The sequence below is a fragment of the Polypterus senegalus genome, chromosome 5, assembly GCF_016835505.1.
Source record: "Polypterus senegalus isolate Bchr_013 chromosome 5, ASM1683550v1, whole genome shotgun sequence".
NCBI classification, from domain to species: Eukaryota; Metazoa; Chordata; class Cladistia; order Polypteriformes; family Polypteridae; genus Polypterus; species Polypterus senegalus.
In genome coordinates, this window is record NC_053158.1 from 71123812 (window position 1) to 71147524 (window position 23713).

The 23713-nt window shown below is 39.5% G+C and overlaps 1 protein-coding gene across 11 annotated transcripts in view; it reads right to left on the reverse strand.

Annotated features, from left to right (window-relative positions):
* ptprma (protein tyrosine phosphatase receptor type Ma) overlaps window positions 1–23713 on the reverse strand; it is an 815060-nt gene that overhangs the window by 54153 nt on the left and 737194 nt on the right. For all 11 annotated transcript variants that reach the window (XM_039754798.1, XM_039754797.1, XM_039754796.1 and 8 more), the window contains one exon: window positions 20389–20425. In XM_039754798.1, the coding sequence (XP_039610732.1) occupies window positions 20389–20425 (37 nt within the window). The remainder of the gene's footprint in view (window positions 1–20388; window positions 20426–23713) is intronic.

The following is a 23713-nucleotide window of genomic DNA, read 5'->3' on the forward strand; positions in this document are numbered from 1 at the left end:
ACCCTGTGGGTCTGTATCCTTATTTTTTTGTTTATGCTGGTATATGCCTTTGATTAATAAAGTTTATCTAATCTAATCTAATCTAATCTAACCTAATAGTAATTGGAACGAATCAGTGGCCAGACTGGTTCCTTATTACTAATAGAATATTAATAATGAATTACAGCGTCAATACGGTATTATGCAATTGGTTGAAGGTGAATGATTAACTTTGAAATTGAAGAAACAATTATACTTTTATTATTGCAAACATGAGAACTGGAATGTCAAAGACCCATATTAAGAATAGCAAATTAATCATGAAATGAAAAACACAAATTTTAAAAGGGTAAAACAAAAAACAAACAGGAGTTAGATTCTGAAGACTACAGCTTTTAATACCAAAACCAAAGATGTCAGACAAAACTGGTAATCAAGAAAAAAAGACTTTTACTAAGAAATCCTTTTCCTACTGAGCAGCCAATACTATTAGAGAGGACAAGTAAAATAATTGCTAGTGAAAAATGTTGCTGGTGACAATATCAGAAAAGTTTTTAATGCCGCAATCAAAACTGAAAACCATTACCACACTCAAAGGCAAAAATTAAATCGCTAAAGTTCTTTTGATGTAAGTTACAAAGTTTTTTTGTTCTATCCACAGTAGTGAATAGCATTAAGAATGTGGCGGTGTCTGATAAAGCATCACACTGGTGATGTCTTGTGGTGCAACCTCCAAAAACCATTTAAATCATTGTGGCATACCATAAAATTGTATGACCCACAAAAAAATGAAATGATGATGTGATTAAAACCAGAATCTATATTGATAAAAAATAATACAAGCCCAGAGACCAAGAATTACCAAATAAAGTGGGCCCGAGGATCTCTGATGCTTCAAATTTCCAAGTATGCTAAAAAAAGTTTGAGAAACAAATTCTAAATATGTCACAATCACAATAGTAATAACTATAAACAATATGGCCGTGGCCATGTGAAACAAACATAAACAGGTGCCAACTGTGACAAGAATGTGCCGCAGTGATCACATTAACATGATGATAAAACTAAGAAAAAATATGAAAAGTTGAAAAAAATGAAACACAAAACATAGTCAAATGATTTCAAATGGTTCTAAAATGATTTGACAGCACTTTTGCACATATAGAGCATAATAATGTTACATAAACTGAAAAAAAAAACAATAAGCAAATGCACTGTAAAACAAATGTACTTCAACCCAAAATGCTCATAATGCACAGAAACACAGGCCTGACAACAGCAGCTGGGCATTCACTACAAATATTTCAGTTGATTGTAGCTTCTGTGGTGCTGGTGTTACAAAAGACATATGAAGAATTATGCAGTCTTGTCACATGGTATCTTAGACTCAAAGAAAGGTTCACAAGACATTGTGAAGCACAGCTGTTCAGTGGGCCCCAGGATGGTACTTCGGATTATTGATGGTGTTTCATCAGGTGTTCCTAATTTTCTGTCCAGACTCCGTGTAAATTACTTCTCAGTAGGCTCTTTTTTTCATGTAATTAAATTACTGGCTTGTCCCAGCTAGACAGTTAAGGGCAGTGTCTTGGTAAAAGTGAGAGGGGAAAAAAAAAATAACACTTAATTTTTTACTTCACCCTGACCAGGAATTTTACCAAAATGATAGTCATGTGTTTCTTCTAGTAGCTTCAAGGCTGATCAATAGTTTATAGATAAAGAATTCCAATAAAACAAATAGCATAATACAATTTGTGAAAACCAGCTTAATCTTTTTTTAATGAGAATGACGCATGTCACATTGCTTTGGCTGGAGACATCCATGCATATAGATGTGAATATCAAATTGAGTGGGAATATGCAAATGGAAGGGGGCTTGCTGCCAGAGATTCACTCTCTGTGAACGACTGGAAAGCTCCTCTTAAGTATCTTTTTGAAACTTGAAATTCAAATGCAGGCAATAGTAAATCAAGAGAGTGGAGAAAAACACAAAGTATAGTATTTAATGCCATCTGGACTTTATGTCCAACAGCAGGTGATATTCTGAGCAATGTATCACAATAAATTCATTACAGTGGCAAGTGGCAGCAGTGAATATATCCGGGGCCTGGACAGAAAACCATTAAGGTCAGATAATAGATTGTAAAAGCAAGTCACTCTTGGCTGCACCATCCTGCTCTAAATGTAGCCAATCAGTGGGGGATTTGAATAAAAGTTGGCACAGCAGGAAGATAGCAATGCTCTAATAAACAGGTAATTATGCAACTCCCAGCTCTACTAAGCCAGATTGCAAGTCTATTACAAACTGATTACATTTGCCTCTTTTTTAGCTGCATACAATTACCTTTGCACATCACTTCCTAATATCTGGAAGCAGTTCAGTAAGAATATCACAACAATTAACTATCAATCAGACACAACCCAGAGGGATTCAGGACAATTACTCAAACAACATCTGTCAAGAAGTTGATTCGACTAACATAAACTCCGGCCCAACGGCTATTTCTTTTGTGCCTTCATGATGGTTGTCTGCTCGCGCACAGCCTGCATGTAGCATTAAGAATGTTTATTCATTCTGAGTGTTCCACTTGCAAACTATGGGGAGACTTTATGCCTTTATGGATAAATAGCAAACATGTCTTAAATTTTAAAAGCATTTACTCTTTATGCCTTCTTAATAGAAAATAAGAGCAAATCAAATCTGCAAAAAGTTTGCCTTATAGTAAATACAAGATTTATTGTTACAAAAGTTGCACAACTTCATTTAGTTCCTATTTGTCTGCTACAACATATACATTATATATTTATAAAACCATAAAGAGACCTAGATTACAACGGGAAAATGTATACAATATAAAGTCCCATGTAACCAAAAGACAGATACCAAGAGGAGGCTGTGCATAAGTCTGGAATTGTGGGATTTTAGTTGTCCTGTACCAAAAAAAAATCTATCACAATAAGACTTTTTAAGAACAGCAAGCCACTTAGACTAACTGCTTTTATTAGTCACTATTTAATAAACACATACAAAATATAGTCTAGTCAAGCTTTAATTGACCCCAAATACTACTGTCAGCTACACTATTTGGTAACCTGTTTTTAATATTTTATCAGTGAACAGAAAAATGTAATTGAGTATTTACTGATAATAGGCTTACATCTCATAGTTGAAAAACTTAAACATACATGTCTGAGATAAACTAAAATAATAATACCTTGCCATTATGAGGCAGTGCACTGTGAAGATGTAATAGTTATGTCTAAGTTCTAATCCATTACAGTCCTCAGCTGTTATCACTGTCCTTTGCAATGTCTTCTGGTCAAAACTAGAGTAGCTGCCCAAACAGACTGCAGAGCAGCTACTAATTGTATGTTCTTTTGCACATTCCTTTTGTTATTTAAGTAATTATTAAGAGAGAATACATTTTCCCATCAGCCAAAATGCAATTAAACCAAGTCACTTAACTAATAATGACAATGATTTCTTTAGCAATCAACTCGATAAAACTGGGAGCTGGATCACCTCCCTGCTCTTACTGAAATCAATTTAAAAAAGAGGTTACTGTCACTGCACCACACTGTGAGTTTTTTTGCTCTATCTAGTGCATCGTTTATGGGGATCAGCACTATTATAGCTGAGCCTTCAGCAAGATGGAGTAAGTTTAAAAAGAATTAAGTATTAGCTAATGGGTACCAGTTATTGAAACATGAAGCCTACTGATAATAAAATTATGAAAATTAAATTATATTGAGAAAGGTAATGAACATAAAAACATAGAACATAACAAATTTCACAAATGAGAGGTGACTATTTGGTCCATCAAGCCTGTTTGACTAGCAAACAGCTACACTGTCCCAATATCTCATTCAGACACTTCCTAAAGATTCTTAAGGTTACTGCTTCAACAGGTGGAGTGGTGGCTCTGAGGCTAGGGATCTGCACTGGTAATTGGAAGGTTGTCGGTTCGAATTCCATAAATGCCAAAAGGGACTCTGCTCTGTTGGGCCCTTGAGCAAGGCCCTTAACCTTCAATTGCTGAGCGCTTTGAGTAGTAAGAAAAGCGCTATATAAATGCAAAGAATTATTATTATTAACTGTCTTGTTATTTTTGTTCCAGATTCCCACAACTCTTTCATTGAAGGTGCTTGCTGGCTTCAGTCCTAAAGGCACTTCCCCTTAATTTCTCTAATGTCCTCAAGTATGTAATTCACCCTTAAACTGAAAGTACTTTGTTGGATCTACTTTATCAATGCCTTTGAAAATCTGAAGAAATGGATTAGGTCCCCATGCAGTCTACTCTACATTAGATTAACAGATGTAACTCTCTTGAGTCTTCTGGAGTACAAGTCCTAAAGCGTTATGATGCACTTGGTTGCTCTCGGCTGCACAGCTTCAAGTGCTGCCGTGTCTTTCTGGTAGTGCAGTGACCAGAACTGCACACGACATTCTACATGTAGTCTCACTAGTGCATTATATATGCAGATCATAATGTCCCTCAATTTATATTCAACAGTTTTTATGATATATCCTAAAATTTTATTTATGTTTTGAATAGCTTCTAAGCATTGCTTAGATGATAAAAATGTTGTGTTAACATAATTCCCTAAATTCTTTTTGGATGTGGCTTACGTGAAATTCAAATTAAATTCTTTTTGGATGTGGCTTACGTGAAATTCAAATTCTGGGCAGCAAGGAAAAATGTACTACATTACTGGTTGTCATGTAATGGAAATCAGAGTAGATCTAAATTGACAGGTATGTTGTTAATGTCAACTTTAACCAACCTCTCAAAGCACTCAGTGACATTTAATAAAAAGGCATTGTGGGCAGTAATCATGAAGGCAATCTATTTTTTGCCCTGAGTTAAATACTAGTTTTTTTAAAAGTTTAGAAACACCAGACTGAAGTATCGGTATATATATTTATTGAACTCACTTGATCCAAGGTTACATTTGCAAGAAGCTGAAGCCTAAAAACAGGAGCTTCAGGTAGATGGCAAGAGCCAATCCTTTGACATATCCACATTTTCTGGCAGAAGGGTTGAGAGATTAAGGATGTTCTTTGAAGTAGCATCCACATGTCATAGTGACACATCCAGGCCACAAATATTTTATACTTCAACTCATAGAAATGTTTTTTTCAGTCGGACATAGTAATAGAATATTCTGGGATAGTTTCAACTTGAAAGGTTGGATTTGTGTTTGCAGGCTCAAAACAAGTGAATGATCTCTGGTTATGAGGTGTCAACAGCATTCATTTTACCATTATTAACAGTTCTCTTGAAGTTTATGATGGTTTGTGTACTCTACCCTGACACATATAACATACAGTAGATCAGGGATTTTAATTTGAGATCCTTATATATTCTCCAATGTTCTCCTTTAGTTAGTACATTGGTTTTTTGAAGGTCATATCTGGTTTTGTTGAACAGGTCCAATTTAAATACCTCAACATGGTAAGAGGGCCATAACTCATTTGTGGCTTGAGCAAATTTTGTGCATTTGGCAAAGTGTGATGATAAGCCCAAATCTTGTTGCCCAGACTTCTGCTTGTAGATGTCTTAAATGTAATGGTATTTCCACTAAAATGGTTTGAGATCAAGGGGTAAATGAAGAAGTGGACTTTAAAGGAAAAACCAAAAGAACAGTCTAACAGAAACTAATGTGAAACCACAAATTACATATGCTTCCCCTTTTTATAGACTTCCCTGCAGTTGGCATGGAAGTTGCTCCTTTAAACATGGAACATCAGTTTGTACTGCTGCTGATGCAGTGCTAAAGTCATTGTCAGCTGATTCAGGAGTCACCACGGCTACAATACATTGTTGACACTGTTTGAATAAGGACAGTAAGCAAAAAAAAGATGAACAGATAATAACATTTCCAAAATTTCAATAAAACTGCCCTTAACATTAACTGTAGTATTGGTCAATAATATTAGAACCCCCAATGGAAAATTGATTTAAGTTATTTGAATATAAACAATTTGCATTTTTTTCCACAGGAAAAATAATTATGTGCTATACAGTATGACAAAATTAATGATTACTGACAGGAGTACCTAGGAGTAAAAAATAGCCACTGCTTTCTCAATCCCACTATTATATGAGTCATTAAAGGCTGTATCACAAGAGTAGGCCCCTTCATTACCAATATCATTAACCTTTTATCAACAAGAGTTGTTTCTGCTTATTGGATAATTACTATAAAAGCAGGTCTTAATCCAGATAATCTTGCTAATACTCAGCCTATCTCCGCTTTACAATTTTTGGTAAATGTTATGGAGAATGTTGCAGTACTGTAATTATATTTTGCCTTTCTCTAATATTTCAGCTTGGCTTTCATACTTGACATAATCACTGAAAATGCACTGTTTAAAGTTGTAACTGATTTACACTTAGCTGCTGATCATGGGACAACTACCACTTTGTTTTATTTGAATGGTCTGGTGTCTGTTGACTCTGTCAATCATTATAATTTTATTAGATCATATGAAGCCAGTTTTACACATTCAACGTGGTAGTTTCAGTTTAATTGTATTGACAGGAAGCATCATATATCCCTTGGACCTTACTGATTATATGATACTCAGGTAATGCAGGGATTTCCTCAAGGTTTGATTTTGGGTTTGCTGATATTTATTATATTGCATTCTGCCCTTGGGTGGCATTATCAAACAGTTTTATTTCAACCTTCATTACTATGTTGAAGATACACAGATTTATGTACCTTCCTCTGGTATTCCAGCAGAAAAAGTGAAAGCCTGTCTAGTATGTATAGCTGTCAGAAAAGATTAATAACTCTCAGAAATTAAACAGAGAAAAGGCAGAGGTCATTTTTATTGCCATCAAGTCCCAACGTGGTGGTCTCTGTCTTGAGATTGGTGTTTCAGATATATAGGCAGTACAGACAGTAAATATTCTGGGGACAACATCTAATTTCAGTTTGCCCTTGTACAAGGGGCATTGTTTTTAGATGAAAAAAGTACTTGATTATGCCCAAACAAACTGCAGAATGTATAATCCAAATTCGTTCTAGACTAAAATATAGGAATTGTTTATTTTAAAGGCTTTCACAGTCAATTAGACCTCAGTATCAATATGTGCAGAACTCTATAGCTAGGATTCTCGCACATACAAACTCATCTTTAGATATCTGCACGGTCATTTAATGAGGTTTTACATCACCTGTTGTTATATTTTAGTGTATCTATTATTATTATTATTATTATTACCTTTGTTTTCAGGTATCAATTAAAAGTAATGTGCTGTTTCTGTTACCTTTTAATTTTTTTTATGGGTGCCACCAAGCTAAGTTGCATTGTTAGAACACATTATCATTTGCTATAAAGCATGTCTTCAAAAATACTGTAAATACTAGAACTGAAGTATTGATATAAATCAATATCATTATCTGAATTTGTGGATATTCAAATTAAAAAAAAATCTTTCTGTGCAACCATCACATTTTGGTTCTTGACTGTTGCTTTGATTTTCTTCACAATGATTTCTTAATTAAATATTTGGCTTAGTTAAAGATATGACTGGTTTTCTGATCATCTTATGTTTCCTCTCCTGGGGCCGTGGAAAAAAGATGAATTTTAGCAAATGTGAAGTGGTGGCAAGGAGAAACATACTATTTGTTGGCTTAAGCAGTGGTATAAGTAACAAGAGGAAATTCATGGAGTGATACAGTGTGGTGGAGACATTCAAACATTCAAGTTCAGAAAGTTGCACAGTACCCAGAATAAAAAAGAAATAGATATCAAAGTTGACGTGAAATTTCAAATTGCAGCCCACTGTCTGTTTATTCTGTTTCAGATAATGTTACAAACGCTGAACCCCGTGCCGAGGACGTGACTCCAGGTGGTGATGGTGCTGCTGTGCCCAGCACATCTTCAGGTGCTAGCTACTCACACCTTTGCCTTGGAAACTGCTGGGAGACCATTTGGCTGTGTGCTGACAAATGCTGTTTTGGAGTCACAAAATGCAATAGTGGATGCTGTAAAATATGTGATCAATGAACTAAGGAGTTTAATGGCTGTATTATGTGATACTGACCACAAATTAAATAAATTGGTTAAAAATTAAATGCTGCATGTTATTACCTGTTTTTACATTCTGCTAATTACGTTCAAACAAAGTTGTAACACTGTCTGACTTGGTTTATTAATTTGATGGGTCAGGGTTAAGTTCATCATACCTTCAGGTACAGGCAGGCCATGATTTTGTGCAATGTTATGCAGCACACTACCTGCTTGCACAATGTAACACATTTTCTGTGGACTATAGAGCAGCACATTAATAGAGTGGAAATGCTTTCCATTTACATAAGCAAATTAATTTTCTGACGGCACCTTTATAGTGCATCATTGGTTCCGACTGACACAATGGATAGATTCTCTGCTCTTTACATGGCTCTTTGAGGTGACTCATTATCCTTAAATGGACAGCTTGCCTTTTGCCGCACTAGTTGGAAAAAGTCCCTATGACTGTGTGGAGTTTATGTTTTATAGAGTCTCCTGCTATAGATGATGTGATGCCAGCTCATTCTTTTGGTGATTCATCCATGGCTGATGTAACGTAGCAATGTGCATGCACACAGTTGACAGCTTCAATTACATTTGGAAAACCGGACATTGCAATGAATTGCGCTATGATGTTTTCCAGTTGAACCTCAGTGTAAGAGAGAGGAGAGGAGAGGTTAAGAACATGCACTGATACAGTGCATTTCCACACCCAACACATGATGAACCAACTCTGGATCCCAGATTGGGACCCAAGTGTAGCCATGCAACGGGTGACACCTCAGCACCACACAAGTTCAGATGTAATGGAACCAGTGTGAGGTTTTTTATGGTGGCTGAAGTGCCAATTCTACCACAGTTTAAGGAATTCTTATATATCTGGATGACAAGTGGATAATACCATCCCATATAGCTGGCATAGAATGACTCAGTGATGATTGTGAAATATAAGATCAGTCAGCAAGTTCACATTGAAAAACTCCTGTGACTAAAAACCCAAGGGTGGACAGAACTTGCAAAGGAGCAGGTACAGCACATTCTTCAACGTCTGCCTTTGTAAAGCTGGGGTCAGTTCCGGACACAGCTCCAAGAGAAAAGCTCTTGGAAACTGAAATACACTTAGAAGCGAGTCATCATCATCTATAACTATGTTCTGTCTTCTAATTCTTCTATTTGCAATTTCTTCTAACAACGCAAAAGCAGATATAGTAGTTGGAATAATTTGTCCATTCTGTACACCATTATATTATTACAGAATGATTACAATTAAGTGAATTAAATTTTTAAATGATATACAATTAATTTTGGTGTATTTGATAAATCCCAAGTTATGGATACAAATCTAAAAAAGAAAGGGACACCACTCAAAAACAGTAGCACCGGGTGCCGCTTGTTTACTAAACCAAGCAGGCAAGTGTGTATACATGGTGTGAGGCTGCCATGAAAATGTGCATGGCTTTACGCAAAGTTTAGTTTTTGTACATCTTGAAGCGAGCGTGGAAATGGTTGTATGCAACATTTTCGTGCATAAGTGCCATTTACACATGAGGCCCCAGGTTTTCTCTTTAAACTTTGGCAGGCTTTCATGTAAGGCCTAGCACTTTTAAGATACTAGCTGTGTTACCAGGCTTTGCCTAGGAAATTTTCAGTCAAAATGCCTTTGATTAACTGAATTGAATGAGAAGCACTGTGTATCTAAATAATTCACTTCTATATACAGTATTTGTAGTATTTTTTTTACTAGGGGCTAATATTATAGTAGTTGACTTGAGCTACTTACAGTTAAACAGGCTATTATCAGTTCTTGGTGATATTTGTGTGAAAGAGATTGCAAAAGGACTTTGTATTAAAGGACATCACCAAAGCAGAGTATTCAGTAATGTTGTAAAGGTGATTTAAAGTTGATTAATTTAAAGATAATAACTGCTAAAAAGCTTGACTCTATTAGCATCAAAGCCTAGAAATAATGCTGCCACGGAATACAGTGGGTTTCAGTAAAAGTCCAAGTTACTAATTACTTTTATTCACTCAAAAGCACTGCCCGGTTCTCTTCTTATCACAGTCAGGAAAACAGCATTTCCACCAGCTATAGAACAAAAAATTGTTTTTCATTCTTTTCAACTGTGGCTTGACTCCATCAGTTAATTTGCAGCATTTTTTTTTATTTCCTATTTTTTTTACTTCAAAAAGTGCTTAATGCTAATTGTTGATTGGTATACCAAACTTAATGATGATATGTAGGTGGACAACAGTGTTGGCTTTTTCAAAAATACAAGGCAATGCACTGATAAAAAAATGTAATCACTTTATCTCTGATTTATTGTCACATATGGTGGACACAATAAAATGAAGTGCACGCTTGGCCAAGTATATCAGGCAACCACTGTCCGGCTGCTTGAATCTCACTTCATAGATTATGTGAAATATAATACCACAATAGGTAATGATAACAAAAACAACAACTGAGTTTCCTTTTGAATATATTACATTTTTCGTGTTGCAATAGCCACACTTATTAAAAACAGGTATTTGACTTTGGGAGTTTTATACGTTTTTTTTTTTTTTTTGGGAGGGAGGTGTAGAAAGAAATAAAGGAAGATTGCTCCTTAAGGATTTGGCAACACTGAATATTCTGGTTTTGGTAGTACATTTCTCAGAAACAGGTCCAGATTAAAATGTACAAGTATGTACAAGTTTGTCTTTTGTAAACTCAACATGTCTAAACACAAACCAAGATGAGATAAAAGGACGTACTGTAAGATAAACACTTTAATCTAGCAAGATAATGAAATTTTTATCCCAAAACAGCAGAGAACAAAAGAAAAAAAAACACAGAAGATGCTGCCTTTGATGACATGCCACTTTTATCAATGCTCTTATTTAAACTTTGTGAGTGTTGATCACATTTTCTGCAACAGTTTACTCCTTATAGTCCCCAAATTGCCATTTGCCACAAGGTTGCAGAAAAAAATGAAGTGGGGTATCATTTAGGTATACTAAAATAAATACTGATATATCAAAATGTCCTTTCTTAGCAGATATCTATTGCCTTAAATGTACCATCCTGCCAAATAGCACCATTTTAGCTAAATGGGAAATGGTGTTTTCTTGATGAGTGAGTGACTGAGAGAATGAGCCACTCAACTTTGCATTAAAGATTACCTTTAAAGATTATGACTTACTAGCCAACCCGCGGCGTACCATGCGCCGCATAATCAGGCCGGTTTTTTAATGATTTTTAAGCACAGGGAGAAAATTAACATTTGAAAAATCGGTAATGTAATAAATCAGCAAGAAATGCAACATTGTAACAATGCACGGAACGAACCAACACACAATTGTCCGTGACTGAAAACTGGCGGACCAATCTTATTGATGTGAGCGAAGGTAATGTAGACGTTCGCCTTCTGTTCTGACATATGCGTCGACGATGTATTGCTGGAAGAGTTTGCCACTGGAATGCAAAACACTAAATGAAGATCTCATGGCATGCCTGAAAGCATAAAATTGGAGCTGTGTGACTCACGTTCTTTTCGCGGTTCGCTTTTACTCATCCATCCATCCATCCATCCGCTTCCGCTTATCCGAGGTCGGGTCGCGGGGCAGCAGCTTAAGCAGAGAGGCCCAGACTTCCCTCTCCCGGCCACTTCTTCCAGCTCTTCGGGAGAATCCCAGGGCGTTCCCAGGCCAGCCGGGAGACATAGTCCCTCCAGTGTGTCTTGGGTCTTCCCCGGAGCCTCCTCCCGGTTGGACGTGCCCGGAACACCTCACCAGGGAGGCGTCCAGGAGGCATCCTGATCAGATGCCCGAGCCACCTCATCTGACTCCTCTCGATGCGGAGGAGCAGCGGCTCTACTCTGAGCCCCTCCCGGATGACTGAGCTTCTCACCCTATCTTTAAGGGAAAGCCCAGACACCCTGCGGAGGAAACTCATTTCAGCCGCTTGTATTCGCGATCTCGTTCTTTGGTCACTACCCATAGCTCATGACCATAGGTGAGGGTAGGGCGTAGATCGACTGGTAAATTGAGAGCTTTGCCTTACGGCTCAGCTCCTTTTCACCACGACAGACCGATGCAGAGCCGCATCACTGCGGATGCCGCACCGATCCGCCTGTCGATCTCACGCTCCATTCTTCCCTCACTCGTGAACAAGACCCCGAGATACTTGAACTCCTCCACTTGGGGCAGGATCTCTCCCCCAACCCTGAGAGGGCACTCCACCCTTTTCCGGCTGAGGACCATGCTCTTTGGAGGTGCTGATTCTCATCCCAGCCGCTTCACACTCAGCTGCGAACCGATCCAGAGAGAGCTGAAGATCACGGCCTGATGAAGCAAACAGGACAACATCATCTGCAAAAAGCAGTGACCCAATCCTGAGTCCACCAAACCGGACCCCTTCAACACCCTGGCTGCGCCTAGAAATTCTGTCCATAAAAGTTATGAACAGAATCGGTGACAAAGGGCAGCCCTGGCGGAGTCCAACTCTCACTGGAAGCGGGCTCGACTTACTGCCGGCAATGCGGACCAAGCTCTGACACGGTTGTACAGAGACCGAACAGCTCTTATCAGGGGTCCCCATACTCCCGGAGCACCCCCCACAGGATTCCCGAGGGACACGGTCGAATGCCTTTTCCAAGTCCACAAAACACATGTAGACCGGTCGGGCAAACTCCCATGCACCCTCCAGGACTCTGCTAAGGGTGAAGAGCTGGTCCACTGTTCCGCGACCAGGGCGAAAACCACACTGTTCCTCCTGAATCTGAGGTTCACTATCCGACGGACCCTCCTCTCCAGAACCCCGAATAGACTTTTCCAGGGAGGCTGAGGAGTGTGATCCCTCTATAGTTGGAACACACCCTCCGGTCCCCCTTTTTAAAGAGGGGGACCACCACCCCGGTCTGCCAATCCAGAGGCACTGTCCCGATGTCCATGCGATGTTGCAGAGGCGTGTCAACCAAGACAGTCCTACAACATCCAGAGCCTTAAGGAACTCGGTATCTCATCCACCCCGGGCCCTGCCACCAAGGAGTTTTTGACCACCTCGGTGACTTCAGTCCCAGAGATGGGAGAGCCCACCTCAGAGTCCCCAGGCTCTGCTTCCTCATGGAAGGCATGTTAGTGGGATTGAGGAGGTCTTCGAAGTACTCCTCCCACCGACCCACAACGTCCCGAGTGAGGTCAGCAGCGCACCATCCCCACCATATACGGTGTTGACACTGCACTGCTTCCCCCTCCTGAGACGCCGGACGGTGGACCAGAATCTCCTCGAAGCCGTCCAAAGTCGTTCTCCATGGCCTCTCCAAACTCCTCCCATGCCCGAAGTTTTGCCTCAGCAACAACCAAGCCGCGTTCGCTTGGCCTGCCGGTACCTATCAGCTGCCTCCAGAGACCCACAGGACAAAAAGTCCTATAGGACTCCTTCTTCAGCTTGACGGCATCCCTCACCGCGGTGTCCACCAACGGGTTGGGGATTGCCGCCACGACAGGCACCACCACCTTGCGGCCACAGCTCCGTCAGCCGCCTCAACAATAGAGGCACGGAACATGGCCCATTCGGACTCAATGTCCCCACCTCCCTCGGGGCGTGGTTGAAGTTCTGCGGAGGTGGGAGTTGAAGCTACTTCTGACAGGGGACTCTGCCAGCAGCACCCTCACAACACGCTTGGGCCTACCAGGTCTGACCGGCATCTTCCCCACCATCGGCCAACTCACCACCAGGTGGTGATCAGTTGACAGCTCCGCCCCTCTCTTCACCCGAGTGTCCAAGACATATGGCGCAAGTCCGGCGACCGACCACAAAGTCGATCATCGACCTGAGGCCTAGGGTGTCCTGGTGCCAAGTGCACATATGAACACCCTTATGCTTGAACATGGTGTTCGTATGGACAATCCATGACGAGCACAGAAGTCCAATAACAAAACACCGCTCGGGTTCAGATCGGGGCCATTCCTCCCAATCACGCCCTTCCAGGTCTCACTGTCATTGCCCACGTGAGCATTGAAGTCTCCCAGCAAAACGAGGGAATCCCCAGAAGGTATGCCCTCTAGCAACCCTCCAGAGACTCCAAAAGGGTGGATACTCCAAACTGCTGTTCGGCGATATGCACAAACAACAGTCAGGACCCTTCCCCCCACCCGAAGACGGAGGGAGGCCACCCTCTCGTCCACGGGGTAAACCCCAATGCACAGGCTCCAAGTCGGGGGGCAATAAGTATGCCCACACCTGCTCGGCGCCTCTCACCGGGGGCAACTCCAGAGTGGTAGAGAGTCCAGCCCCTCTCAAGGAGATTGGTTCCAGAGTCCAAGCTGTGCGTCGAGGTGAGTCCGACTATATCTAGCCGAACCTCTCACCTCGCGCACTAGCTCAGGCTCCTTCCCCTTCAGAGAGGTGACATTCCACGTCCCAAGAGCCAGTTTCTGTAGCCGAGGATCAGACCGCCAAGGTCCCGCCGCCACCACCCAACTCACACTGCACCCAACCTCCATTGGCCCCTCCCATAGGTGGTGAGCCCATGGGGAGGAGGACCCACGTTACCTCTTCGGGCTGTGCCCGGCCGAGCCCCATGGGTGCAGGCCCGCCACCAGGCCTCGCCATCGAGCCCCACCTCCAGGCCTGGCTCCAGAGGGGCCCGGTGACCAGCGTCGGGCAAGGGAAAACGTCGTCCAAGGTTTTTATTCTTCATTAGAGGTTTATTGAACCGCTCTTTGTCTCATCCCTCACCTAGGACCAGTTTGCCTTGGGTGGCCCTACCAGGGGCATAAAGCCCCGGACAACATAGCTCCTAGGATCATTGGGACACGCAAACCCCTCCACCACGATAAGGTGACGGTTCAAGGAGGAGTCGCTTTTACTCAACATGGGTTAATTGTATGTGCCAGCCTGGATCTCTGTAAGGGAATAGCAGTGGAAAAACCATGGGGTCACAGTTCATATTGAGAACAGAGATACGCTTGCAAGCATCTCCCCTTGGATATATGCAAATATCGCGTTGTGCAGGAGGTTCCCCGTCTTCACCTACAAAGCAGCAACATCAGTTTGACAGGATGGGGCCGTTATACCTTCTCATATCCAGAACTGGATTTTCCATGAACACCATTCGTACAGCAGTAACAGAGTAACCATGAGTGATAATGTCATGCATTTGCATGTAAGACTTTGCGAAGGGATCAACCTGGCGTACCATGTTGTCTAGTTGAAGCAACAAAATGTCACTGCAAGCGCTATTACATTCCTTTTGCAAACGTTGACTGGTAGCCTCAGCAGAATCGAAGATATATAGCTGACCGTATTGTGGTGTCGTGTCAGGATTGTTATATAAAGGAGAGACCTGGTGATATGAAAGCATACGGTCCTTGTCCAGATGGTTGAGCGATGTGTGCGCCCATTGACGCGAAAGCTAAAGCAGAGTTGTATTCCGTGATATGATCACAGTAATTTCGGGAGAGCGGGTTCTTGCCAGTCAAGAGGTCTTCTAATAAAAGAGGGGGCTTGATTAGCGGTGGCAAAGACACCTTGCCGGCATGACAACACTTAGTGTAATGTCCGGATTTGTTGACCTCTGCTGGCCAATGAAGAGCGCTGCAAGAAGCACATAGTGCGATAGGTAGGCCAATGTTATGTTCTTGGACGTGAATGGCGGTATCTTCTTGCTGCAGAAAAGTGAATGCGATGTTTGTGCATGAACGATTTAGTGCTGTGTTGACACTGAAGGGAATTGGAATGAGCTGTGTCGAAGCATTGCTGGGAATGTTCACATTGCATAATTTGTTCATTGGAGTGTGTTTTTAATTGCATGTTGAGAAATCTCTGCACTCGGAACGTTTTTGAAGAAATCGTGCATTCAAAGATCTTTTTGGAATGCGTTTGTTCAGTGGAGTGAGTATGTAAATGTGCTTTGAGATATTTCTGGCGTGTGAAGGTTTTGGAGCAGTGTTGACACTGAAAAGAATTCATCAGGGAATGTGTTTTGAGATGGTTAGTAAGGTATCTGCGTGCCTGAAAGTGTTTGTTGCAAATTTTGCATACAAATCTTTGCGTTGAATGAATCTGCATATGGTTGTGGAGATCCATCTCACCCGTGAAGTCCTCGTTACAAAATGTGCAATTGAAGGTGAGAGTGGAATGAGTTTGTCAGTGTTTTTTGAAAGCGCGAGTTGTCTCGAAGCATTGTTGGCAATGTTCACATTGCATCATTCGGATAGTGTTGTGTTTTTTCTAATGTGCGTTCAGATATCTGTGCACTCTGAAGCTTTTGGAACAAAAGGTTCATTGAAAGTCCTGTGTGGAATGCGTGTGTTCAGGGGAGGGTGTCCTTAAATGATTTTCAGGAAGAGGAGAGTGGGCAGGTGACGTCACAGTAGTGTGGCGAGCAAGTGTGTGTGCACGCTGTGTGCACATACTGACAGAGTCAAAAGATTTCACCAGAAGGTAATCACATGGGTATTTGAGAGGCATGAGAACCTTGTAATGCCCATGATCCAAAGGACAGCTAAAAAGCAGGGATATGAAGAGACGCTGGGCCGGATTGTAAACTCGAGGAGAGGCATGAGGACGTTCTTGGAAGTTAATGCTGATAGTAGCTGGAAGGATTTGGGACATTGCCACAATTTCTGCCTCGCCACCATAGACTCCGGACGTATTCATGTAATCAGCGTATTGTTGAGCAGACTGTATAACAATGCCTCTGTGACTAAGAACAACAGACACCACATCACCGAAGTTATCCCAATGTTTCCAAACAAAGCTAACAGCCATGTTACGAAGTTTGAGAGCAACAGTTTCGTCAATGACATTTCTCCAAAAAAACCTGACTGACAGAAACAAACAGTTACCTGAAGCAGGAATTTCTATAACATTGAAAGAAGTGTTGTTTCCATAAAATACATTTGAAGCAGTAGCCATGGAGGGCAAACAAATAGTCAACGTGGCTCACCGCTGGGTTTGGACCGCAGCACAGACCAAAGTGAGCGAGTATGTGTTTGATGAGCTGTTTGAGTTGGCGGGCAGTGGTCTGAGGTGCGTTCCTGAGCACGTGGGAGGAGTGGTAGAGTTTCTGGGCAGGGCTTCATTGTTCCTTTTGCATGGTTTTTCATGGTGGACGCGGTGGGGTGTCGAAACCGAAAAGAATAATGAAAGGTCAACATGGCTTAGACGTGCATGTGGACTCCTAGCACAGACGAAAGGGGCCAACTGGGTGGTCGGTGAATTTTTGCGTCCAGGCACATGGGCAGGCAGTGTGAATGCCTAGAGAGCGAGGGTAGAAGCGGGCCGGTGAAAAAGGAGTGTTAGTGGGCAGGGAAACGTCTTCCATATTTCTGCAGGAGCATCTAAAAAGACGCATTTTTGTCGTGGATGCGAATTGCTGTACAGTATGTAGCGTGTAAAACAGTTTGGTATGGTGTACGCGGTCGTGCGTCGTAACCGAAAACTCGGTTTTTAAAGACTGCTTACTTCATTGTGTTTTAACCTCAGTTGTAAAGGATTGTTTTAAAGATCCCATGGGATACCCCTCACAAACCGTTTTACACGCTGCATATGGCGATTTACTTCCGTGAGAAACATGCCTCTATGAACAGTCAACATGCAGGTGCATGTGGCCTCTACGACAGACGAATATAAATGACGCCGTTTCTTCTGTGTTGTCGCGTCCGAGTTGGTGGGCGTGGCTCTGCGAGTTATCGTCGTATCTAATAGTCTTGGAGTTGGTGGGCGTGGCTCCTTCCTGCATGCGCCATAGGTGTCTTACTTGTTGGCGGCTCAGTGAATCCACGCCCCTTCCGGCGTGCTTTCCATGGTTGTCTTGCCTTAGTGAATTATATATATAGATAAATATTTTAATTTAATTTACCTTTGCTTGACCTTCTCTAAATAACTTCTAGACATCCACTAAGGCTCAAATGCTATCATTTCTCCCTAGGCAAAACACCTTTATTATTTAAACATTCTCTGATTTTGCTTTCTTCACCCCTGCACATTATGACTTCACCTTACTTCGCTTAAAATGTATTCTCCTGAGTCTGCATAAAATATAATGCAAATTTGCTTTACTAATTTAAAATCTTTACTGTTTTCAAGTGTTTATAATGTATTTAATATATATGACACATATGTTTCCTGCATTTAAATGGTACATTTTAAAAACAGAAATTATTATCATTATATTATTTTATTTATTTATTTATTTAAAAAAATTAAAACCCAGACGGCACATGGAAGGCTTGTCACAGGGGTTAGTCATTCCCACACTTCATGAAATAATAACAAATGATGTATAATTAATGTATCTGGTGTGAGACATGGTGATAAAGTTGATAAACTCAATAAGATAGAATTTTGATTCCATTACCTCCAAAATAAAAATGAAATATTCCAGCACAGTTCTCATTATGGTATTCTCAGAAAGGAACACAAGAAAGAACACAGTCAAAATCCCGATAATACAATATGAGAAAATTTGAAAAGTATGTAAGAATTTAAAAATCAAGCACAAAACATTATAAATATATCAAATCAAACAGAAGAAAAAGCACAAAGCAATTGACAACAACAAAATGGCTCAGTGCTGGGGTCAGTCTAAGAGGCCTTTATTTTAAGACAGGCAAGGGAATTATAGTTTCCAAGGAACTGCAAGAAAGAAGTGTGTCTAGGAACACACATAACAGAAGTGAACAAGCATACAGCGACAGACACGCTCAACGGAAGGTGTGGCAATGAACTGCTAAATAGATGCAATACTGCCCAACACAGAATTTCAAAACTGCAGGAGCATGAGTTGTCACTGCACCAGATATGGAAGAGTTATTTAGTCTGTCTTTTTTTCCATTCTAAAATGGAGAAACACTAATAGGAATGGCCTGGTATCAATTCCACCCCTTAACCTCCAGTGCAGAAAAACAACAATGCCACAAGGATGTTGTCAATTTAGACCCTGACCTTCAATTTAAGCATGCACGGCACAGAGAGGAAGCTCAGCATTAAGACTTGATGATATGTGGGCTGCATGTTGCCATTTGCACAACATCTTTTTATTCCTAAAAAAATTGGCAGTTAAATGGGGTTTTCTGTCTGGAGCCCCAAACCTTCTTTAGGACTTATTTTGTCTTATTTTAAATGCTCATATTCTGCAATCGAAAATGAAAAAAATCACACTGTCAAATATTTCCTCATAATGACTACCATTAAGAAAAAGCTGATCTGTGACATTTCACTACTTACGAATGCATATGTAAGGTCACACATTAAGCAAGGGCTAGTTTGTTAGTTTTTCCCTTTTTTTACATTATACATTATCTTGGTTGCTGTTATAAAATTCCTTTGACCCCTGCAATTATGACTCTAATCCAGCAGACACTACAGATGTGTAATCCCACAGTTAGGAAAATATATTGTTTACAAAATGCATAAGCTGACAAATCAGTAAGGGTCCATTAACATACATTTGAAGACAATTTTAAATTATCCATCCATCCATTTTCCAACCCGCTGAATCCGAACACAGAGTCACGGGAGTCTGCTGGAGCCAATCCAAGCCAACACAGGGCACGAACCAATCCCGGACAGGGTGCCAACCCACCGCAGGACACACACAAACACACCCACACACCAAGCACACACTAGGACCAATTTAGAATCGCCAATCCATCTAACCTGCATGTCTTTGGACTGTGGGAGGAAACCCACGCCGACATGGGGAGAACATGCAAACTCCACGCAGGGAGGACCCAGGAAGCGAACCCGGGTCCCCTAACTGCGAGACAGCAGCACTACCACTGCGCCACCGTGCCACCCAATTTTAAATTATTCAATCTATAAAGATTGTTAAACGTTAAATACTCACCTAAAGTATCATAGCTGAGTACAGCTTAAATTAGCCTCATTTGCAAATTACAGACATTAAAATTTAGAACAAATCTGAATTAAAATATTTACAGTACATGTAGAATATGCAAATAAATATAAATATAGAACAATGTTAGAAAGGAAACATGCTAGTACTTTTATGTAAACATCTGTCATTAGCAACATTTCATTAATAAGTTAGTACGTGTGGAATTAAGTATTCAAATTAACCTTTAACCCTCAATTCCCAATAATGCCAAGCAATAACTCTACAGTCTGCAATAAAATGCTTTCTAATGCAATACACTTTATTTTACAATATATATATACTTAATTTCACTGTATTAAAAGTATTTTATACTCAGTATTTTAACATCTAGTTTATGTGCCTACCTGAAGTATGTTAAAAGCTTTCCCAAGTTGGATGTTACAGTATTTTTCATTTGAAAATATTAATTCATAACTTCATTATTAAGAAACTTAACATGTTACCCAAGAACACAAAACACAAAAATCACAAAAACAGATTGTGAGGAATAATTCTAACCTTGTGTGGCAATGTAGTGGTTTGGTCTGTGGTAGCCCTGTAATGAAAAAAATAAACATATTAAACACGGTTAATATTAAAAAAGTAAAAATAACATCTTTAACTCATAAAAGTTAGACAAATAGCAACTGAATCATTTAATTATTATTACTACACAACACTACAGATTAGCTTTACAATATGAATATTCATTTGTGAATAGACTGTAAATGTCACCTGTTATCACTGAAATATGATTTTAAATTTTTTTCTCTTGGTAACATACTGTACACTAGATGGCCATTTATTAAGGCGGCCTGCTGTTCCAGCTCAAAAAGATAACATTCTGTGTTCAAACATTGAAATATTGAAAATTCAAAAGTTAAGCACCACAGGGTCTCATGCTTTTAATTTAGAGGGACAATGTCAAAGATTGCAATTGTTTTAAAAGTAGCTTGTTCATGATCACAAGATGTGCTGACATTAAAGTATCAGGAACAGCAGTTCCGCTGGGTGTTTCTTGCACAACAGTGTCTCAAGTGTAATGAGCATGGACTGCACCCCACAAAAAAATCTAGCCAATGAAGTTTATGGAATTACAAACAGACCTTTGGGAAAAGGGGCAGAAGCGGATGATATCATCAGTGCACTAACGACAGAAAGGAGAGTCTGTCAATTATCAGATGTGCACAGCAGTGACACTGACAGCAACATATAAGAAAGCACAACCTGTCATGCTGTACCAGGTATCAGCAGCTAACAACACAACCAAGTTCAATTCTGCCAGCAAAAAACAAGATGGTAGTCAAACGGAAGACTTGATTGGTTATTAGGAACAGTTACTATAACAAATAAAGTGGCCATAAAGTATAAAAAACTACAGAAAAATTACACAAAGGTAATTACAATTCTAGATGAGAAAGCAACAAGTTTTTATGGTGGCTATTCTATTAAAAGATGACCATTTTGTGAGATAGTGTCTGAAATTTAAAGGAAAGTCTCTATTGATGACTTGTCATCAGTCATCAAAAATAGACTGGAAAGATTTTTGGTTTCAACAGATATTTTCTTCTCAGTTTCACTTTGCCTTTTATGCTCTAACACTGCATAATATCTAACAATTTTTTGAGACATAGCTTTAAACAAACTGCAATTCTGATCCGTACCACAATAATATAATCAGATGTTCACAGCAGTGAGATTCTTCCGATTTCATGATTATTCATTTTAGTTGTTAAAAGTTCAGTTAAGCTCATAACACTCCAGCCCAGTGGGGCAGGCACAGCAGAATATATAGTTTTTGCTGACTGGTGTGTGGCGGCTTTGAATATTCTATTGCTTATATGCTGTATGCTATAATGAGCTTATATATAATGAGTATGTATTGCATGTCTGAGTTAACCTTATTACACTCCTTTCTTTTATTTTTTAATTAATGAACAAGACAAGTAATAATTTTGCTGCATGTTCGATTGCAAATTAAACTACTAATGGATGCGCCATACAGGTTTTCAGAAACCATAGCGAATGGTTTTTCAGGTTGAGTGTACATCATGCAGTAATCAAACACTTCAGTGAAAGTAATAAAGCTAATCTAAAAACATATTCAATTGTATAGGTAATAAAAAAAAACAGGAACAAAAACACTGCTTAAACCAATAATTTTACAAATGGCCCATTTTTGTATGTGGGCATTAAGTGTCTCAAAGTTTTAATGAATCCAAGGGACTCAAACTGTCTTTTGCAGAAGACTGTAGTATCGTAGTGCATTTTCTGTCTTAAATAAAACAGTAAATAAATCACATCTGTCAAAAACTGACTAGTACATCCAGTTATCACTCTTGGATGAGTTCAAAAAATTTGATAATGCTTTTTAAATGTGAGTTTTTCAAATTTGAAAAATGTGTATAGTATGTTCTTGACATATTTCAATGAAAACCAAAATCTCCTATTTTCCTTGAAGGATACATCTACCAAATTTCAACAAAATCAGTTCACTTGGACTTGGAGCTGAGTTGTTTCATGCAGACAGACATACAGACATGACAATGACAGTAAGTGCTTTTCATATTTTATATGAATGCAACTAAAGAAGAGCACTGGAACTCTAAGGCAGTAGTGCCATCCACTGCACCATCTTGCTGCCCTTCCATTAACTCATTTAGTTACACATTAACAATAAAGTATAACTATTAATACTAGACTTGGTGCACACTAAATGAATATTCAAACTGTATTTTACATTATAATTTGCATTTACACATTATTTTCTGTTAAGGTACAAAGTAAGAATATCCTTTTGGGCATAAATATAAAAAATATGACATAATGCAGAGAAACCAAAAATGCCATCAGGCAAATTTTCAACAAAATTATTTAAATCTTTCTGGAATAACATTTCTAAAAATTGTTATTTAGAAAATGTCCTATGTGCCCATGAGAATTCATTGCAAAGAAATGAATCATTAAGAATTAATGTAATTCCCATCCGTACATCTAAACAATTGGTTTTTCCACTTTGCCCAATGCCTCTTGTCATTATCATTTTTCATTTTACTCAACTGTAATTAATGCTTCCAAAGGAAGAAAAAGAGAAAAGGACAAACAAAGTGAAACCTCCTTTTACCAAGCCTTTGGCAGTCTTGGAATATTCAATTATAAGCAATTTTTAATTGCTTCTTTATCTGAGTTGTCCACGTATGGATTGGTGAGTGCTTTATTATGCGTAATATCAAGCATTATGTTCTGCATTTGCCATCTCATGAAAGAAAAATTACAAACAATTTATTAATGTTATTAGTAAATTATGTTTGTAGGTAAAGATTTTTATTTTTGCTTCCTCTATTAAAAACACAAAATAAGAACAACACATCTGAAACGTAATTAATATACAACCCAAACCTGGTTAGTTTTGTTCTTAGAACTTGGCCCTAAAATTTAATTAAAGGGTTTATTACAACTAGGATGGATTGATTATTGTATTTCACAATGGAAATTAATCAGGAAAAGAGGCAATGGATATGAAAGGTTAACTTTAAATTCATTGTGAACAACATTACAGAGCCAAACTCTACAGAAAATTAAACTATTTGTTTAGAAATTAACATGGACTGCCATTTCAACTAAGGTTAGTTTTTGCCTCATAAACGTTGCTGCTCATATAGCATCAGCCTCACTTTGATCCTGAAATGGATGGATATGAGAATAGTTCTGTTCTACCTCATGACTATTGCTTCATGGAACAAGCATATTTCATTTTATTCTGCCCCATCACATAACTAACACTATGTGATTTCACTGTCTTCAATGGCCTCCCAGTGTTGTTAGCATCTCTTGATAAACCCCT